At 43.8% G+C, this 22,510-nt stretch overlaps 1 protein-coding gene across 1 annotated transcript; it reads left to right on the top strand.

Annotated features, from left to right (window-relative positions):
* Positions 1 to 19,008: 19,008 nt before the first annotated feature.
* Positions 19,009 to 19,654, top strand: LOC134208865 (RNA-binding protein spenito-like; the record flags this gene model as incomplete). The annotated part of the gene is made up of 2 exons (XM_062684808.1): positions 19,009 to 19,384; positions 19,416 to 19,654. Coding segments are annotated over 2 exons (615 nt in total), but the record flags the coding sequence as incomplete, so codon positions are not given.
* Between the last annotated feature and the right edge of the window lie 2,856 nt (positions 19,655 to 22,510).

Here is a 22,510-nt window from a genome sequence, read left to right as displayed (position 1 = left end):
CCAACGGAGAGGTACCAGAAATGTGAGGGAGACGATGAGACTGGACTCAATGGTGAAGTGGCAGCAGGAGTGGGACAATGCAGACAATGGAAGGTGGACCCACCGGCTCATCCCCAATGTGTCGACGTGGGTGAACAGGGAGCATGGAGAGGTGAACTTTCACCTCACTCAGTTCCTATCCGGACACGGTTGTTTCCGCCAATATCTGCACCGATGTGGCCATGCGTCATCGCCATTCTTCCCGGCGTGTATCAACGTAGAGGAGACTCCAGAGCACGTGTTATTCGATTGTCCGAGGTTTGCGGAAGCACGTAGAGGAATGCCTGCCCTAAGCGTGGACAACATCGCAGAGCGAATGTGTCACGATGAAGATACGTGGAATGTGGTAAGCAGAGTCGTGAGGCAAATATTGTCAGAGCTGCAGCGTAGATGGAGAAGGGACCAGCAAACAAGCGTCGGCTCGGAGGAAAATCCAGCATAGTGAGCAGTGTTGGCCTCAGGTCGTCGGGGCGCCGGTGAGCCGGACGTTTTCTGCCAACCGGAATCGTCGGAACGACTTCGGCCCTCGATCAGTCAACCTGCTGAAGAAAGAAGAAAGAAGAAGGAAGTGCTTCGGGTATGTAGGGCACCGCCAGTGCGGACGTCATCCACCACCGGAACTGTCGGACCACCTCTGCAACCCGAAGACGAAGTCGGCGCAATGCGCGAAAGCGTCCCTTGCGATAGCTGCCGGTAGTCTGGGCACCATCAGTGCGGAAGTTTCCTTCACCGGAACTGGTGGACCACCCTCGACGCCGGGGAAGTCAGGAGGATTCGAGTGAGGAAGTTTGCGGCACGACCGCCGAGGGATCGAGACAATGTAGCAGTGGATCTCAGCAAGCCAGTCGGCGAACTAGCCTAAGCTTAGGGGCCGGAATGTTAGAAGAAGTGCATGAGCACAGCCCCCGAAGTAGTCGCAGCATCCAGTGGTCCTGGGGATTGAGGCAAGGAGGAAAAGGGACCCGGTTTATCCGGGAGGCACATTTTTAGCAGGTCGTGAGGAGCCCATCCCTGTTCGCCTTCGAGCATAGTGTGGATGCTCGAGGTGTCTGTCGCGCAGATTTTTGATGGCCTTTAACCCTTGTAAAAAAACACACACACACACACACACACACACACACACACACACACACACACACACACACACACACACACACACACACACACACACACACCCACACACACACACACACACACACACACACACACACACACACACACACACACACACACACACACACACACACACACACACACACACACACACACACACACACACACACACACACACACACACACACACACACACACACACACACACACACACACACACACACACACACACACACACACACACACACACACACACACACACACACACACACACACACACACACACACACACACACACACACACACACACACACACACACACACACACACACACACACACACACACACACACACACACACACACACACACACACACACACACACACACACACACACACACACACACACACACACACACACACACACACACACACACACACACACACACACACACACACACACACACACACACACACACACACACACACACACACACACACACACACACACACACACACACACACACACACACACACACACACACACACACACACACACACACACACACACACACACACACACACACACACACACACACACACACACACACACACACACACACACACACACACACACACACACACACACACACACACACACACACACACACACACACACACACACACACACACACACACACACACACACACACACACACACACACACACACACACACACACACACACACACACACACACACACACACACACACACACACACACACACACACACACACACACACACACACACACACACACACACACACACACACACACACACACACACACACACACACACAAGAGGTGGGAGGGACTTGTTCCTGAGCGCCAATGAAAACCACCAATCGGCGTTTCTCTCGGGAGATGACTGGCCCTGGTACCAGTTCACTGGTTCCCAGCCAGCCCAAGCGGAATCTGCCTAGGGACGTGGCGGAGGTTTGACAGTGGGCTCTGTTGAATCTCTACAAAAACCACATGTCTACAAGCAGCTCTGTACAAGCGACCCGTGCCGCTTCCAAAGCACTTCAGCCCCATCAACAGGAGTGCCAACCGGCACATTAGGATCGATACCAGTAAGGTCCTAATTACGATATACTGGTCACGGCTTACGACAACGGACAGAATCTGGATAGTGGATTGGAAACGATGACATTGGGCTGACGGTCGTGCTGTTCTACTCCCTGAGTAAGGTAGGGTGACACCGACTTGAAATGGCGAGTGGGCCAACAGTACGGCCGCCTCCGTCCCGGTAAAAAACTAGCAGTCCTCCGAATACGTTCAATACTCGTCCACCAAGTTTCTTGGTGAGTACTAGGCTCGGTTGAGATTTTCCCGATTGCGCGATCGGCTCTGAACACGGCCATATAAGTGCGTCCGTGTCAACCCTCGCATGGACCTCACTGCTTGCAAAGATAATCCATGGATCATAAGCGACTACGTACGATGGGTGGAGATAACGGTTTGGAGGGGGGACCCTATAGAATGAATAATTCAACAAATCACGCAGAAGCAGATTCAGGAGCGGCGAACCCGTTCGCCAGTAGTGGGTTGGTGAGATCACCGCCGTCAGTGGCAGTAGTGCTACAGCAACAACAGCGGCAGAAGCAGGAGCAAAAGGAGCAGAAGAAGCAGGAACAACTGCAGGAGCAACGGTCAGGGCAGAGTGAGCTGGACAAGCCCCCACAAAAGCCGAAAATAGTGGCCGCGAAGAGATTGGTGGAGGAACTTCACAATTTCGTGGATGGGAGGAACAACGTTCATAAGGAGATTAAGGACATGGTTCACAGGATCCGTAAGGCGTTATTATCGGCAGTGAACGAATTCGATACAGCAACGCTGAGGGCCGATGTAGCGGAGCGCGCATTGGCACAAACTAAGACACATGCTGTTGCAGTTCCGCCGGAACAGGGAGGTATCGGGACATTTCCGTTATATCCTAAGAAGCAGGGGAAAGGGAAACTGCTCGGGGTGGAGAGTTCACCAGCCTCCATGACTCCCAAAAGGGCAAGAACCTCACCGGGAGATGACAGGCCAGGCGGACTCAAGAGGCAGACACGGGCGGAAGCTGTCGCCGTCGAAGGGACAGACGCTACTCCACAGGGAGAAGGATGGAGTACCGTAGTAGGTCAGAAGGAGAAGAGAAAGAAAGAGCTGAAGCGAAAAGAGGCAAGGATGGAGCAGAACGGGAAAGAAAAGCCTCGTAGAAAGACGCCGAAGGGGAAGCTGTGCTAGTAAAGGCTAACGACGCTACGACGTATGCAGCGCTTCTCAAAAAAGTTAGAGAAGATCCTGAGTTGAGGGACTTGGGAAAAAACGTGATAAGGACCAGGCGCACACAAACCGGAGAGATACTCTCCAAGTTGAAGAAGGACCCTGCGGTTCACATCTCGGTTATGTAGGAGCGAATTGCGAAATCATTGGGCTCAGAGGCGGAGGTCAAAGCCTTAACTCCAAAGATGGTGATTTTGTGCAGGGCCCCAGACGAGATCACGTCGGAAGAAGAGCTGCGGGTAGCACTACAGGCGCAGTGCAATATAGGCGAGGTACAAATGTCGATCCGGATTAGAAAGGCGTACGGAGGCACACAGACAGCGATGATTCGTCTGCCAGTAACCGCTGCTCATAAGGCACTGGAAGTAGGCAAACTGACGGTTGGATGGTCGAAATGCCCATTGAAAGCCGCCCCAGAAGTGAGCAAATCTATGGAGAGATGCTTCAAGTGTTTGGGCTTTGGACACCGAGCAGGAGCTTGTAAAGGTCCAGACAGATCTAACATGTGCTGGAAATGTGGGAAACGGGTCATCTTGCGAGAGACTGCACGCAAAGACCGAAGTGTATGCTATGCACTTCAGAGGACGGAAATGACCATCAGACGGGTGGCTACAAATGCCCAGCCTACAAGAGGGCGATCGCAGGCCAGCAGAAATGCAGATAATTCAGATTAATCTGAATCATTGTGAAACCGCACAACAACTGTTATGGCAGTCTACAGCAGAAACGATGTGCGATGTCGCGATAATTGCAGAGCCGTATCGAGTTCCCCTGATAACGGTAACTGGGTGACAGACAGAACGGGTTTGGCTGCGATACAAGTCATGGGCAAATTCCTATTCAAGAAGTGGTGGAGAGTTCGTGCGAAGGCTTCGTGATTGCCAGAATTAACGGCGTCTTCATATGCAGCTGCTATGCACCTCCAAGGTGGACCGTGGATCAGTTTAGCCAGATATTGGATCTGTTAACCGATAAGCTGATCGGACGAAGGCCGGTAGTCATAGGAGGTGACTTCAATGCCTGGGCCATGGAATGGGGCAGTCGAGTGACCAACACAAGAGGATATATCCTGCAGGAAGCTCTAGCGAAGCTAGATGTACGATTGTGTAATGAAGGCTCGGTGAGCACGTTTCGGAGAGATGGGAGGAGTCTATCATCGACATCACATTCTGCAGTCCTTCGTTGATGGCAAGTATGGACTGGAGAGTTAGCGAGGAGTACACCCACAGCGACCACCAGGCGATTCGCTACCGTATTGGCCAACGAAATCCTGGTGCAACACGAAGAAGGATATCGAGTGATCGGAGGTGGAAAACGAAAGCCTTTAACAAAGACCTATTCGTTGAAGCACTTCGACCGGACAGCAGTACTGAGATCATTGATGCGGCCGAGCTAACAAGAATGATGGTAAGGGCTTGCGACGCTACGATGCCACGAAAACTAGAACCGAGAAGCAATCGGCGTCCAGCTTACTGGTGGAACGATAGGCTCAGTACGCTACGCGCTGCTTGCCTCAAAGCTCGGAGGCGGGCACAGAGAGCAAGGACGGAACCAGAGAGAGAGGAACGCAAAGCGGTGTTCCGGGAAGCTAGGACCGCATTGAAACGGGCTATCCAGCTCAGCAAGTCAGACTGCTACAAGGAGCTGTGCCGAGAAGCAGACGCCAACCCCTGGGGGGACGCGTATCGGGTCGTGATGGCGAAGATCAAAGACCCATCGACGGCAGCTGAAATGTGCCCGGACAAATTGAAGACAATCGTGGATGGTCTTTTCCCGAAACATGATCCGACCATGTGGCCGCCAACACCGTACGACGAAGAAGGAGAAGATCGACAAGTGTCCAATAGTGAGCTTGCAGAAGCGACTAAACGCCTGAAAGCGAAGAAAGCCCCGGGTCCGGATGGAATACCGAACGTTGCGTTAAAAGCTGCGATCCTGGCACACCCGGACATGTTCAGGAAAGCGCTGCAAAAGTGCCTGGACGAAGGCAATTTTCCAGTAATTCCAGATCCAGCAGCTGGTATTGCTGACTAAGCCAGGAAAGTCACCCGGCAATCCGGCCGTATACAGGCCTGTATGCCTGTTAGACACGCTCGGAAGCTCCTTGAGAGAATCATCCTCAATAGGCTGACGAAATGTACAGAGGAGAACGCGGGTTGTCGAATATGCAGTTCGGATTCCGTAGAGCAGTTTCGACGGTGGATGCCATTCGAACAGTGCTCGAGAGTGCTGAGAAGGCGTCCAAGCAGAAGAGACGAGGAGATCGGTACTGCGCAGTGGTCACGATAGACGTGAAGAACGCGTTCAACAGCGCCAGCTTTGAAGCCATCGCGACGGCGCTGCACAGAATGCGGGTCCCCAACTATCTGTGCAATATCCTGAAAAGTTATTTTCAGGGTAGAGTTCTGACGTACGATACGAACGAAGGACATAAATCGATGCGCGTTACAGCGGGTGTTCCCCAGGGCTCCATACTTGGTCCAACTCTTTGGAACGGGATGTACGACGGAGTGTTGACTTTGCAGCTACCCAGGAAAGTGAAAATCGTGGGTTTTGCGGACGACGTGTCACTAGCGGTGATGGGCGAGACTCTTGAAGAAGTGGAGGTGTTGGTGATGGAGACGATAGCCATGATCGAGCGCTGGATGAGCGGTGTTAAGCTGCAGATAGCTCACCACAAAACGGAGGTGCTATTAGTCAGCAACTGCAAAGCGATCCAGCGGATGGAGATCGTCGTCGGAGGCCATGCGATTACTTCGAAGCGATCACTGAAGCACTTGGGAGTGATGATCGACGATCGGCTAAATTTCAACAGCCACGTTGACTACGCCTGTGAAAAGTCGGCGAAGGCAATGAACGCAATAGCGAGGATCATGCCAAACGTAGGCGGTCCAAGAAGCAGCACGAGGCGTCTGCTAGCTAGTGTCTCGTCATCGATACTGCGATATGGGGTTCCTGCTTGGGGTAATGCACTGCAAACCAAACGGAACCGGGAAAAGCTGAAAAGTGTGTTCCGGCTGATGGCCATTCGAGTCGCGAGCGCATATAGAACGATATCGTCAGAGGCTGTATGCGTTATTGCTGGGATGCAACCCATCTGCATCACCCTGGAGGAAGACATCGAGTGTTATCGGCGAAGAGACACCAGACACGTAAGGAAGGAGGTGAGAATCCGATCGCTGGCGAGATGGCAACAAGAGTGGGACAGTACGGAGAAAGGGAGGTGGACCCACCGGCTCATCCCAAACCTGTCGGTGTGGATGAACAGAAAGCATGGTGAAGTGAACTTTCACCTGACGCAGTTTCTGTCGGGTCACGGATGTTTCCGGAAGTACTTACATCGGTTTGGACATACTAATTCACCGTTATGTCCAGAGTGCGAGAATGTCGAAGAGACTCCAGAACACGTGGTATTCGATTGCCCAAGGTTTGCGGAAGTACGTAGAGGAATGCCTGCACTAAGGGCGGACAACATCGCAGAGCGAATGTGTCACGAAGAAGGCACGTGGAATGTGGTCAGCAGAGTCGTGACGCAAATACTGTCAGAACTGCAGCGTAGATGGAGAAGTGACCAGCGAATAAGCGTAGTCTCGGGGGGAAATCCAGTGTGAGTCCAGTGAGCAGTGTTTGGCCTCGGGTCGTCGGGGCGCCAGCGAACCGGATGTCTTCTGCCAACCGGAATCGTTGGACCGACCTCGGCACTCGAATTGCCAACCTGCTGAAGAAAGAAGAAGGAAGTGCTTCGGGTATGTAGGGCACCGCCAGTGCGGACGTCACCCACCACCGGAACTGTCGGACCACCTCTGCAACCCGAAGACGAAGACGGCGCAATGCGCGAAAGCGTCCCCTGCGATAGCCGCCGGTAGTCGGGGCACCATCAGTGCGGAAGTTTCCTTCACCGGAACTGGTGGACCACCCTCGACGCCTTGTGAAATCAGGAGGATTCGAGTCAGGAAGTTCGTTGCATGACCGTCGAGGGATCGAGACTACGTTGCAGTGGAGCAGTGGATTAGCCAGCCAGTCGGCGAACTAGCCTAAGCTAGGGGCCGGAATTTTAGAAGAAGTGCATGAGCACAGCCCCCCCCGAAGTAGTCGCAGAATCCCGTGGTCCCGGGGGGATCGAGGCAAGGAAGATAAGGGACCCGGTTTATCCGGGAGGCACATTTTTAGCAGGTCGGGAGGAGCCCATCCCTGTTCGCCTTCGAGCATAGTGTGGATGCTCGAGGTGTCTGTCGCGCAGATTTTTGATGGCCTTTAACCCTTGCAAAAAAAAAAAAAAAAACACACACACACACACACACACACACACACACACACACACAGACACCACCTCATTTCGACAGACAGACATCACTCTATGGGTCTCCGGGCCTTTTATAAAAAGTTTGTTTTTGGAGCGATCATATAGCCTTTACGTATACTTAGTATACGAGAAAGGCAAAAAATATTTCGACCAATTTTTAAAAACCAACTAATTTAAAATAACTTTTTTGTCCATCATTTCTCCTTTATGACTAATAGTGCAAAAAAGTACATATATTATCTGCTACAACAGACGAATTTCGCGCCAACTCGACCAGCGGTTGGCAGCACCATCTCAGAATCGAATGAAACTTGGTGGGCATAAAGAAATGGTATTTCTAAGCCACTCTGCATACTTAGTTTTTCAAAAATTGTCAAGAGTAGCATTTGATGAGGGCCTAATTTTTTTTCATGGATTTTTTATAAATCGATGTAACTCTGAAATGACAAGACCTACAAAAAAGTGTTGTATGGCGGACTGTCGTGAAATTCCCAGAAGTTTTTTGGAAAAATATCCAAAAAATAAAATACCGATTTCTACACTGAAAAAAATTAATTTTAAAAATTAAAATCGATATTACAAAAAAACCTCATCTCAGAAATCGATGAATTTTTTTCTGCGGATAGGTATTTTAATTATCTAACTTTTCTGGGAATAATGTTCCTGTGACATATTTAAGGAAAAAAAGTTTTTCTAACAAAAACTTTTTTCATGTCCATATTGAGTGAAAATTTATCAGCGTGTTTTATGCCTACAGCGCCAATTATAGGTTCAGCAGCCTATCATCAACTAACGACACATTTTGGAAGTATAAAAAATTGGTTAGGAAGCAATTTAGCATAATCTAACATTAATGTGGACCAACATTTGGAAAGGGCATATATTTATCTAGATTGTTTATATCAATGTTACACACAAATGACCAGATTTACAAAATTGTGATGTTTGATGGACTATTGTAAATTTGTCTACACGCCCGTTGAATGTTACTCAATTTATGTTTAACTTTCACTCATTTTCGGAAAAGAATGCAATATGTCAAAAAATGACTAACATTTTTTTATCAAATTGAGTAAAATGTAATCATATGTCGATTCAAATGACTTCATTCGATTTTGAGTGAAAATTGCCGACGCCATTAAGACGTGAAATCGACTTATTTCCGAACTTAAACCTCGAGTATAAATTATAGTGAACTAAGTGGGTTTTTTTTCAAAAATGGATCGTTTGTCGAAAACGGTGGACACGGAGGTTATGAAACTCCTTAGAGGTAAGCTTTTTACTAAATATATACCAAAAATTATATTCAAATAATCAAGTGATGTTTCAAATAAGGATTCCGCTGTCATTTACCGGAATGTGGTCAATTAGTTGACGGATACATTTCGGAACTAAAGGACCATTATCGCCTCGTCCATAATATAAATACGAGTAGTAAATCGGAGCTACCTTTTCTTTGTTCAGAATGTTTCTACATTTTTGATACTTTTAAAACCCTTAAACGGCATATACTTGCTGTACATCCAATGAAGAATTTATCATATCTTGCTGGTATCGCTGGATGTGCCATTCCTATTCCTAAGGAAGTTATACTTGGAAAGAGGAAACTGGTGAAATCGTTTGGGTTGACCAAAAAATATTCCGTTGTCAAAGATGTTGCACATTACATTTCGGTTGTGGATATACTGGCCTTGATTGTGAATAACCCAAACGCTCGCAAAATGCTAGCTGAAGAAATCGGCAGTAGTAAATATTACTGTAATTTCATGGATGGAAATCGTTACACGGCACATCCATTTTTCCAAACGCATCCTCACGCTTTGAGATTATCTCTTCACTTGGATGAGGTAGAGTATCTCAATCCTCTAGGATCTCGAAAGGGGAAAAAGAAAATGATGACATTTAGTATCAAAGTCCAGAATTTCCATCCAGCGATCAATTCATCACTTCAGCGTATCTACGTACGTAGCAGCCCTGCCGTCCTGTTTAGTCACGCTTAGTCGACAACTAAGAAGCTTTCCCCTAAAGCAAAAATTTGTTTTGGTCTATTTTAGCTCATTAAAACTCAGAGTCGCCTATATAGGTCTCAGTATGATAGTTACTATCAACTGTGTGTACAAAAAATAGTAAACCAATCGGTTTTAAATCCGCGATGTTGTGCATCCGTGAGTACGGCTTCGCACTGCCGGCGCCCCCATGAGTCGCAGTTGAGCGCTAATAGTTACTATCAACTCCCCCAAAGCTAACATGTTGTGCATCCGCGAGTACGGCTTCGCACTGCCGGCGCCCCCATGAGTCGCAGTTGAGCGCTAATAGTTACTATCAACTCCCCCAAAGCTAACATGTTGTGCATCCTCGAGTACGGCTTCGCATTGCCGGCGCCCATATGGGTCTTGATTCTGCATTGAAAGTATTCTATTGTTCACCTAAAATCGCATTCCAACATCCCCTGAAAACATATTTTATTTTGGGATACTTGAGTCATACAGCCCTGCCGTCCTGTTTAGTCACGCTTAGTCGACAACTAAGAAGCTTTCCCTAAAGCAAAAATTTGTTTTGGTATATTTTAGCTCATTAAAACTCAGAGTCTCCTATATAGGTCTCAGTATGATAGTTACTATGGACTGTGTGTACAAAAATAGTAAAACAATCGGTTTTAAATGTCCCACCCCTTCCTCCCATGGCTGCCTCTTGGATTCGAACCAAGAGCACCAACAAAACCGCCAGAATGATGCGTGTACGCTATCCACTCTTTACGGTTACTGTGTAAATTATTGCTGTTATTGAATGATGCCTCTCTTGTCTGAAAAGTCAAGAAGTCGGTGAGCACTACTTCTGCGCTCTCCACCCTCATTCGTGCTATTTGTTTCGGGAAGTGAGCTACAATGGTTTAAAGAGAGCGAGTTCGCGCAAAACGATGTTGCAATTCACAGCTCGTCACTCACGCGATGCAAAGTTTAAGTATTAAGAGCTTGTCTGTACAAGCTATTTTTCTGTTCTAAAAATATAAAAATGAGTTTGCTTTCCTTTGAGGCAATATAACTCCCGAACGGATGGTCTTCTCACGTATCGGTTCGGACTGGCGATTTGGCATTGCAAGAAAAAAAAGAAGCAGAATTCGGAAAATAAGCACGGGAAATGGAAAAAAATAAAAGACTCCTCCACATTTCTAGAGGTAATTTATTTAAAAACGGTTGTCAGTACGAGGTTGGGAATATTTAATACTGTGAATAAAACGAAAAATCAAAACCAAAATTTTGAAATCTAAATTATTCGTCTATTACGCAGTGCAAGAGAATTCCAAGAACGCGCTGATAACCGTTTTTAATTAAATTACATACTTCTAGAATTTTTGAGAAGGGTTTGAAAATTTTTCTCCTACCTTTTCCCGTGCAAATTTTTTGAATGCGCGACATTCTGCTTCTTCTTTTTGTTGCAACGCCAAATCGCCAATGAATTATTGGCAGTGGCTGATTTTCTACTCGCCGCTTCCACATTCAGGCGCTATCGTATATGCGCAAATAGCCAGCATGAGTAAACCGCCAGAAATTTGTATGGCGAAAGACATCTAACGCGGGTTTTCTCAAAATTAGGAACTTTTCATGAAAAACTATTTGGTACCGGTTATGTAGGAAGGTGTCCGCTACTACGCCTACCAAATATGTTTTCGATGAAGGGGCTTAATTTTGAGAAATCGAACCTTAGATGCCTTTCGCTATACTGATTTCAGAAAGTTAAGTCCTAGTGTGCCGCTGTAATTACGCTCAAAGCAGGCGATTCATTGAGATCTGCTGTGTTTATATCTTTGAAAAGATGTAAAATTTTGCTTGGAAAGTTGGAGGATTATCAGAATACACCCAGTTTTTTTTTACACGGTTTGGTTTTGGTCGTTTAAGACCTTCAGCGTCAATAATGAAGCAATGAGTTATTCCCACGAAAAAAATTACTAAAAATCAAAGAAAATTAATTTCTTGGTTGAGAACTTAATGAACTCCAATCGCGTAAAAAAAAACTGGGTGTACAACGTTTTCATGTGTTCTGGAAGAAGCCATCAAACCTGAATTAAAATCTATCTAGAATGCGGCGCTGCAATCAACTTGCAGTTAGAAAGTTAAATCTTAGTTCTCAAATAATACATTTAATAATGTGTTCGCACCAGTGGCGTAGCCAGAAAATTGGTCTGGGGGGAGGGGTATTGTTGGCGTTCCGAGCAATAACACTCCTCCGTTTTCTACAGTTCAACAATTAGATAACGTTTTTCTTATCTTCTACATATTTTTAGCTGCTAACTTCATTATAATTCATGTTATTCTTCACAAATAGATGTTCTAATAGTAATTTGTGCGACAAGTTGCAAAAAATCGAGTTTTGCAATAAGTTACACACTCTATTTTTTGCAATGACGAAAATAGTAGTTTATGCAACAAGTTGCAAAAAGATGATTTTTACAGCACGAGTCGTACGTTTATCTAACGAGGCTTGCCGAGTTGGATAAATACTACGAGTGCTGAAAAAATCAAGTTTTGCAACGAGCTGCACACGCTTTTTTTCAATGACGAAAAATGGACTTTAATATGAAAAATCTGTACCAAAATTATACTTCTCGCGCTTAGTTTCATAGGGGCGTAACTGTATTGATCGATTTCTATTAATCGATTATATATTTGGTTAATAACTCAATTGTTTCAAAAGCTACAACCGTGATTATTGATTCTGGTGCAAGATATAATCATCCTTTATCACACCAAATCATTAAATTATCGGAAAACTAGCGCATTTCGGTACAATAATAAAAAGAAAACATCGATGAAGAGAAATCGATCAATACAGCTATGCCCCTATGAAACTAAGCGCGAGACTTGTACTTGTTTAATTCCTTCCAGAATTTACTACACATGAACATTCTTACCAATAAATTATGTTGCTGCAGAGATTCTATGTTGCCGTGCCACATTGCAAAATTCGATAAACCGTGAAGTGATAGATGTACTTGCTTTTGGAAATTTTTGATGTCATGTCCATCAAACTATTTCATTTATTACGCGACGCTGAGAATACACTATTTGAACACATACCTAAGCTCATTCAGCAAAATGTAGTCATGTAACTACTGTTCTGATGTTCGCTTTTCATTATAGCATCCAAATGAGTGTTATAATGAATATTATGCAACCCATTTGAGTTGCATAATGTTCATTAAAGCACCCATTTCGTAAGTATGGAAAAGTAGGCCGTTTTATCACTCAAAGACGAACTGTAAATCAAATATTATGATGAGGAATTGCAAAAAACACTTTCCGACGTTACTGATCAATTGATCATATTATCGGGCCAAACCAGACGTGCAATTGAGCACTCGCGATGCGACGCGAGTCGTGACAATTAGAATAGTCAATAGTAGTGCACGCATGGATGCACTATCATGTGTACTAATTTTAATGAGTTGCGACGTCTCATAACTGCAGACATATTTTACAAAACAAATTCCCATTTTCTCCATACACAGAATATATCACTTCCACTCTGCGAAATCCATATATTCGCATTCATTTACTCCGCAGCAAAACGAAGTGCACTTATAAACTCTTATATACTAAAGCCCCAATTCACTAAAAAAAGCCCACCACACGACCGAAACGACCGTCACTTGCGTGTTAAATTACATCAAAAACAGTCAATATTCTGCTGATGAAACTGTTGTGTTTTGCTTTTTCTTCAAAACTAACACGAAATACAACAACGCGAACCGCACGGCACAAATAGATTCCGATAACTGACTGGGTAAACAAAAAGCCCCAGCGACGAATAACTTGAACTGTTTTTCATTCGATTTACCGGCTGCCGAGAGTAACGGTCACACGAACCGCACGAAAATTTCGGTCAGTACTTGAGTTTGCACGCTTAAGATCATTTTGAAATCTTTAAAATTATTATCACTATTGCTACTATTATGCGTAAACGATTTTTTTTTCTAATCAACCATTTGGTTAGTTACAATCATCAGTGATTACCTGACGTGCTTATAATTTCCCCAAACACAATGCACTGTCACTATCGCTGGACGACTGCGGCGACTATTTATCGCGATGGTACCGAAGCGTTATTTTAACCTATAGAATGCAACGATCCAGTGATAGAATCAATGCGATAGCCGCGTAGCGTGTGTTCGGGGGAGCATTTAACCGAAATAAAGAAACATATTTTAAAATCAATAGGGTACAGGTAATAGCTGTATTAGTAACAGGTTCAAGTTAAGCTATACCAAAAATCTATCTTCTTCTATATCTGTATGAAGTGTTTCTAAAATTGATTTTGCTTCACCATGCTCAATCGATTCTGTCTCATATTTTCCGTGCCCTCTGAAAATTTTAGCTTATTTGGATAAAACTGATGATTTTTCATTACATTTTACGATGCACGACAATCATCGCCGCTAGGCGGATCAATCTGTTTTTTAATGGTGTTTGACTGAATTGCCCGCTCTTTAATGGGTAAGGATGATGAATTTTTCAACTTTCTAACAGTTCATAATGTACACATTACCTTTATAACTTAAACGTTTTTAGGACTCTCCGTTAGAAGAGATCCTTATGTTATCTATATAATGATTGTCTTGACAGCGCCTGTGGTAGAGTCGCCATTGTCAATAATAGACGTATTAAATATAAATTACACTGGATTCTGTGACTGAAGTCACACAATCAAAAATACGAGCGAAAAAAAAATCGTGTAAAAACAGAATCCTGTGTATTCACTTCATTTGAAAGTTTTTGAAACCTTATCAATGTAGTGGGCAGCAAAAATATTGAAAGCTTATTTTCAAATTCATCTTCATGCTGAGGGTGGCTGGGTTCGTATTGCCGGTCCGGTCTAGGAAATTTTCGGGTTGGAAATTGTCTCGACTTCCCTGGGAATAAAATTATCATCGTGTTTCAACAGAAATGGTGCAAGAATGGTAGCTTGGCTTTCGCACTTAATAACTGTTAAAGTGCTTAATGAACACCAAGCTGCAAGGCAGCAATGTCCTGTGTAATGCCAATGAAGAAGAAGATGAACTCATCTTATCTTCTTCTATATACATAAAATTGAATTTCTGTCTGTCTGAACCTTATAGACTCGGAAACTACTGAACCGATCGGCGTGAATTTGTATGCAGAGGTTTTTGGGACCGGGGAAGGTTCTTAAGGTGGTTCGAAACCCCTCCCTCTTCTGGAAAGGGGGGCTCCCATACAAATGAAACAGAAATTTCGAAATAACACGATCGGTTTTAGGCGAAACGAAGTTCGTCGGGTCTGCTACTGACAAATAAAGACATTCCACTAAAAACTCAAAATATTTTGTAAAACTATTTTTTTCGTAATTGATTACTTCACTGCCGAAAACCGTTCATAGGATAATGTTCAAAGCAATTCCAAGGTTAAAATTGAATTTGAAGATTGTTCTGCGGGATATTCATTCTTGAATTTAGCTTTAACACTTTAACAGATAACACTGAATCAACAATTTGACGCAACAATTCACGTTTTGAAGCCACATCTCTCCATCCTCGAATGTATTCTACCTCGCTCGCTGCGCCTTTTTGTATCAGCAGTATCGAAAGCGAACATCATATTTGCAGGGTTGCTATCCAGCATTCTTGAAACATGCCATGCTGATGATACCCGATGTTTGCCGTAGAGCTGGACGAGTTCGTGGTTCATCCATTGCCTCCACACATCGTCCTCTTGCATACCGCCAAAGATGGTCCAAAGCACCTGTCTCTCAAATACTCCGAGTGCTTGCAAGTCCTCCTCAAGCATGCATGGTCCAAGTTCCATGTCCGTAGAGGATTTCCGATCTTATGAGCGTTTTGTACATGATACATTTGATGAGGTTGTAATTTTTTTTGACTGCAGTTTCTTCTGGAGCCCGTACTAGGCCTACAGATGATGCGCCTTCGCATTTAACGACTAACTTTATTACCAGCCGTTAGCAAGGATCCAAGGTAGACGAATTCATCGACCACCTCGTCACGCTCGGTTCCGCCCACTTGCATGTACTTTGTCTTCGACGCAATGACCCGTTCCTTCCACTCCTCCGGTAGCAGTTTCCCAGATTCCGATAATGAATTATGAAAACCCAGAATTATCCACCTAGAGGTTATGGTGCCTAGAGGTTATGGTGCCTTCCTGCGTGGTTGCCCATTCTAACCCCCACTGGCTGGCAGTGATGTCATTTAAGAAAGCTGTCTGTTTTACAGATAGATTTAATCCGGGAGTTAGAAGGTGTTACCTCTACTGCAGATCCAGTGACCCATTTCAGACTGCCTAGTATTTTATGGCCAGTCCGAGGCCACTTTCACTTACTATAAGCCCGTCTGTTAATGCTACCATTATCAATTGGACAATGGATCCATAAACAAACTTCCGGATTATATAACCCAGTGCGTATCTAGTGTTATATGTGAATAGGAATCATTATAAAAGGCGGAAGTGAGATATCTTGGTAATTACAGAGGAAAATTCGTTAGAGCTTTGGCCATCGGCAATCAACCACTCGCACTATTGCTATCGACATCGGCAATCAGTCATAGCGGCGACAATAGTTTGTTGAACAGTGATTCCAGAATTTTCAATTGAACCGTAATTACTAGTTCTCACTGCACTTACAGCACTTCTACCACACCTAGAGGTTATGGTGCCTTTTTCATGTATTATAAAATGTAACAAGAAAAGCAAATAAGAGAGGTCAAAATTGAACATTAGGGAGATAGATTCAGTTATTTCCACCAATTCACATTTATTTGCGTTCATTTGAATGCATTACAGCAGTTTTTGAAAACAAAAATCGATTTTGATTTTTTTTTCAACGACCTTTGAAAATGGAGAAAAACGTTGTTTTTCAATAACTCTGAAGCGCGATGGCTAAGGCTAAGAAGGGCCCTTGTGAAACGTATTAGTATTAAAATCTAGATAATTTTCCAAAATTCGCCAAAAATTGCACAAAGAATTTTGTTAGTCGAATTCTTCGAAATTTTTCCAATATGCGTTTATGGGCAGGAATGGTGGGTTGCAAAATGAATACTGTATGTGTAAAAGGAAAAAGAACCACAGATTACATCAGTTGTTGGGAGAACCATTCAATGTTCACACTGCACAAATCGGACGATGGTGGTAAGCCGGGCACGTAAGCCCGATCGACTTGGCAGAAGGCAATGAGGTACGCTTCATACCTCGTTTCCAGTATATCAATATCTAAAATTTTGGTTTTGCGGAGAGGTGCGGTAAGAAACATAGGTATAAGTCTTAAAATTCACAATAGTTAGCTTCATCCTCGGTTGCTTTGTTTTTAACAGGTTTGCCCATCTAGCTCGCTGCACTTTCCGCCTGTCGTATTGAAGGTCTTCGCCATCTTTACAGGGTTGCTGTCCGGCATTCTTGCAACAACCCTTGCCCATCGTATTCTTTCAGCTTTTGCTATCTTATGGATACTGGGTGCGCCGTTAAGTTAGGCGAGCTCGTGGTTCATTTTTCGCCTCTACACACCGTTCTTTTGCACACCGCCACTCTTGCCCCTAAGCACGCGTGTTCAATGCGCAGTGTTATTTTAAAATAACAAACCGAAAATACGTTTAATGTTAGTGATTTAAATGGTTATAACCATTAAGAATATTTTCGAAGAGCCGGCTTGATAACTTCTTACGAACTCATTCACTATTGGTGTCAGATGCCGAAAGATGATTTGGGATATCACTTCATAGGCAGCATTTAAGATCATGATTGCTTGATTGTTCTAACCCCTTCCTTCTACTCCTAGGGAAACTGTTCTTAATTCTAGATTCAGACTATCAGTCTCTGCAAATAAGTGGACATCTTTCATCTCGATGAGTTTAGTTCCGATATTATCCTTACCAGCTGCTGTATTGTGCTTTAGATGTGGGCTGGTAGGTTTCATCGTCCACTTAACTGATGTAGTCGTTTCTTCTGCTGCATTGACCCTCACTGCTTGTGCTCTCAGCGCCATTTAATTTTTCCTGGAAGTGTTGCTTCTACCTTTCATACGCCAAAATGCTCTCATACTTAATCCTGCACAACTCGCCGCAACATGGAGCCTTTGCGGGATATGGTGAGCTTCTGATAAAACTGGTGTGTTTTTAGAAACAGCACCATCTCCTCGCACTTGACTTCTTCCAGGCGGCCTTCTTCTCTTGGAAGAGGTGGGTCTGTTGTCTCCGTTTCCGTCTATAGCGTTCCACGTTCTTCCGGGATTCTTGCTACAGCGCGACCGCCTGCGATGCGTCCTTCTTCTCCCGAATCACTCTTCGTCGAGCCATCTCTAGTAGATGGTATGATTATAAAGGACCAAACTTTCACACCATTGATTCCTTCCAACACATTCGCGAGCATCCGTGTGCTCCCGATGAAGTTGAGAGATTTGCAGTTCCACGAATCGAACTTTCAATCCCCAATCCCACGGACATCCGTAGTTTTCGAATATGCGCCCTATTAACCACCTCATTGTATCAGCGCCCCCTTAAAAATAGGCGACTAAGTAGCTCATATTTTACGACGACAGGGCTGATACGTAGTGTTATCTGTTCGTGCAGCAGACCTTAAGAAATATGGCTATGAGAAAGTTTTGCGCCCTCTTATCAGAGACCTATATCAACTAGAGTCTAACAAAGGTGTCACTATTGCCGTTGATGGAGAGACTAAATTCACTTTGAGAGCTGTCTTGGTTAATGTGCTAGGAGATACACTTGCGATCCACGACATTTTCGGGCTATTGGGACCACAGGCTAAACTTTTCTGTAGGATGTGTTATATTACCCGGCATGACTTGCACAACGCAGAATTAGGTGATAGTTATCTGCCAAGAACTACGGAAAGCTTGCAGTCGGACCTTGAAGCCATTAATAACAAGGAGAGGTCGCCTAAAGAATGCGGTGTTTCAAGTGAATCTGTACTTCATCAACTCAGATACTTCAGCATAACAGAGAACAACACATGGGATCCTATGCATGATATCATTGACGAATACATAGACCGAAATGTCCGGTACAAAGCCATCAGAAAATCGGGCACCATGTCTTCTTCTTCATTTTGAAGAAAATACCCCTCGTGGGTGACGAATTACATAAATATTTTACGAGCGCTGACTTACCCCTCTTGACGTTTTGACAGTTTGTCTGTTTGTTTTTCTCCCTCTCACCTTGCGACGTCGTTTCGGTTCGTTTCGGCAGGAACTGGAAATGCTTTTGTTTGCTACCAAACGTTGGACATGGCTCACCGAGCTAAGGTTGAGTTGTCCGGTCAGTACATTGGCAAGTTCCAGTGCAAGATAGGATACGGTAAAGCTACTCCGACGACCAGAATTTGGGTTGGTGGTCTTGGCGCATGGACTTCGATTACTCAGTTGGAGCGTGAGTTCTACCGTTTTGGTGCCATCAAAAAGATCGAATATAACAAAGGAGACACCCAGGCCTACATTCTGTACGATTCTATTGATGCTGCTACGGCTGCTGTGAAGGAAATGCGTGGATTCCCGTTAGGGGCACCGGATCGTCGTATTCGTATCGATTTTGCTAATAACGGAACAACACCATTTCAAAGCGCAGTGGAGGTTTTGAGGAAGGCGGTGAATATCGTCGCGGCCCCACTACGAATATCCGGAAGGCGGTGCATCATACGAGGAAAATTCATCGTACGGCTATGCTGGAAGACCGTTCCGCGGCCGTGGAGGATTCCGCGGACGTGGTGGTTTTCATCGTGATGGCCCACCGCACCACGGGGACAATGATGAATGGCGTCGATCAGGAGCATATTTGGCAATTATTCATTGCCCTATAGTCCAGGAGTCTAAAATTCAGTTTCTTTTTTATTTAATTTAAATTATTCTTTGATATAATTAAAATTTTTTTTATAGTTGAATTAAAACTTGGGGAGGGGTGGTCCGTCGTTCTCTTACGCATTATATAACTGAAAAACATGTGTATGGAAAACAAACTTAGATGAAGGAGTTGGGTTCGAAAAACTCATAAAAATAGTTTACGTAATAAATGTACAATTACCAATAAAAATGTTTTTCTTTTGGGAAGAGCTATTGACAACTTTTCTTTTATCATTGAAATTGAATATTATCACTTTCTAGATAAAAAATGAGAACATATTCACATTCAAAATTTCAAGTTTCGGCTTCAAAATTTCAAATTGTGGGCTAAGTGGCCGTGCGGTTAGCGACGTCAATCGTTCTAGGCGCATGTGCTATGGAGTGTGCACAGACAAACAGACACAACACTCGTCAAATATATTATATATATTTATGATGTCACTCGAAACTGCAATCAAAATAATCTAGTAATAACTCAAAAAGGGGCCCTCCTTAGCCGTGCGGTAAGACGCGCGGTTACTAAGCAAGACCATGCTGAGAGTGACTGGGTTCGATTCCCGGTGCCGGTCTAGGCAATTTTCGGATTGGAAATTGTCTCGACTTCCCTGGGCATTAAAGTATCATCGTGTTAGTCTCATGAATCATGATATATAAATGCAAAAATGAGAACTTGGCTTAGAACTTAGAAATCTTGTAGTTAATAACTGTGGAAGTGCTCAATGAACACTAAGCTGCAAGGCGGCAATGTCCCAGTGGGGGATGTAATGCTAATAATAATAAGAAGAACTCAAAATGGATCTGAGGAAGATCTATTTAATTTTTGTACCTCACAAATACCATGTACTAAAATCAAATAATTCATTTTGAATGCGCCTGAGGAATGAGCATTAAAGAATAAAACATTTTCTTATGAAGTTGAACTTCATTACAAACGTTGAAGAATTTCAAATATTACTTAACGAGAATTTATTTTTCCCGGCATGAAATTTCCGGGTCTTTCCGCTTTTTTTGCCGATGACTTCAATTTCCCGTCTGTTTCCTGGTTCAATGGCCACCCTGAGTCTTTACCAAGGTGGTCCATAATAGGGACTTTCTATTGCGAATCCGCCCTTGAGCTGTGGATGTCCATGTGCTGCCGATTGTCCATCATCCGAGAGTGTTCCGATTTGCTGGGCAGCTGTCGATTTGCTGACGAGATTTTGCTCACTCTATGCGCGTTGTGGGGACCACATTGGTGATAGGTTCAGTATATGGAGCAGTCCGAATGTTCATCTGACGACCACTGGCTTTACTGGTTGCGGGCATTGCCAAGTGTTCGTTGGACACTTTGGGTTTTTCGGAGGTTTGCCATGTTCATCAGGCTAAAATAACAGGAAATGTAAGTATGGAAATAGCGCAGAGTTTATAGTGCAATTACTTACCGGCTGGCTTTCAAGTGACGTTGTTATTCAAGGCGTTGTTTCTCCAGGTTTTCGTGTCGATCCATGTCACAGGGTGGTTGCTTGCTATTGTCCTCCGATGTGGCAGCTTCACGTTGGGTGTTTCCGACGGTGGGATGTATGGTATTCGCTCGGTTTTTCGTCTTGCGATCGCGACTTTACTTCACGGAATTCAATGGGGTAGCGTTTGAGCTGTTTACAGCAGTTCACAGTAGGGTGACCAGATTATTTTTTGATGAATCGGTAGCCTGGCTGAAGAAAAATCAGTAGTTATCGGTAGGCCGGGAAATGGATCAAATCGCATCGAACAATCTTTCAACTACATACTCACCCAGTTATTATAAAATATTGTTTTATTTTAATTAAGTTTCCACAAAAGATATTTTAGTTACTAGATAAAGATTATCGCTTCGGTTCCCTTTGTTCTGCTGTCCGGAACATGTTGGGTACCAAGCTGTCAAATCGTATGGATTTTCCTTCTTTGACATTTAGCTCCCCTATCCTCGCCAGCAAAAGATGTTCCGGACAGCGACAATATTTATCTGGTAACTAAAATATCTTTTGTTTCCACCCCTCCGTTAGACCAATATAGTACAAATGAAGGAATTTATATTTATTCCGGCCTGATTGAACTTTTATTTTAACAAAATTTGTTTAAAATAACCATTCAACTTAAATTTAATTCAATTTATTTTAAATTTATTTCAATTTAATTGAAAAACAGAATCAATTTGTTTAAATTTATTCCCAAGTCTATTTTAGATTAGGTTTTTCTTAATTTACATTTAATTGCAATTCATTTTAATTTAAGCTTTATTTAATTTCAATTTAGTTTTAATTCAACTCATAAAAATTTTCTACAATTTTAATTAATATTATTTTAAACTATTAAAACTCAATTTCTAATTTTAAAAACAATTTCATTGTAGTTTATATTTGCTCATTTTAATTGAAACCAAATTAAGATTTAAATCAACCTCATTTTTATTTCAATTTTGATTTCATTTTACTTAAGTTTAGTTTATCAATTTAGATTAGTAGAGTAGTTAGTAACTATTCTCACAAGAAATAGCCAAGTTGTGTTTCTGTTTCGGTGTCAAAGCTTCTTCTTACTGTAGCAACTAACACAGTTTATATCAACTTACATGAATGTACTAAACAGTAACCGTTTATTTCTCCCATGATCGCATCGCATCCGGTACTTTTGGGGCATGTCTATAATCATCATCACTTCCTGGGTACCATCGAATTCGTACTGAAAATCTCGCGAAACATCGCCTTCGGATGGTTCTTGCTGCGCAACATTTTTCTCGGCCTGGAAATGTCCAAAACTCACGGTCTGATTCAGGCACAGTATACTCGTACCCATACGTTGTTTTCCTAGTTTTTCACTTTGTCTTCAAATGTTCGGGGCCAGT

Source organism: Armigeres subalbatus, chromosome 2 (assembly GCF_024139115.2).
Source record: "Armigeres subalbatus isolate Guangzhou_Male chromosome 2, GZ_Asu_2, whole genome shotgun sequence".
NCBI classification, from domain to species: Eukaryota; Metazoa; Arthropoda; class Insecta; order Diptera; family Culicidae; genus Armigeres; species Armigeres subalbatus.
Note: the sequence above shows the minus strand (reverse complement) of the source record. Positions and strands in the feature narration are given on the sequence as shown.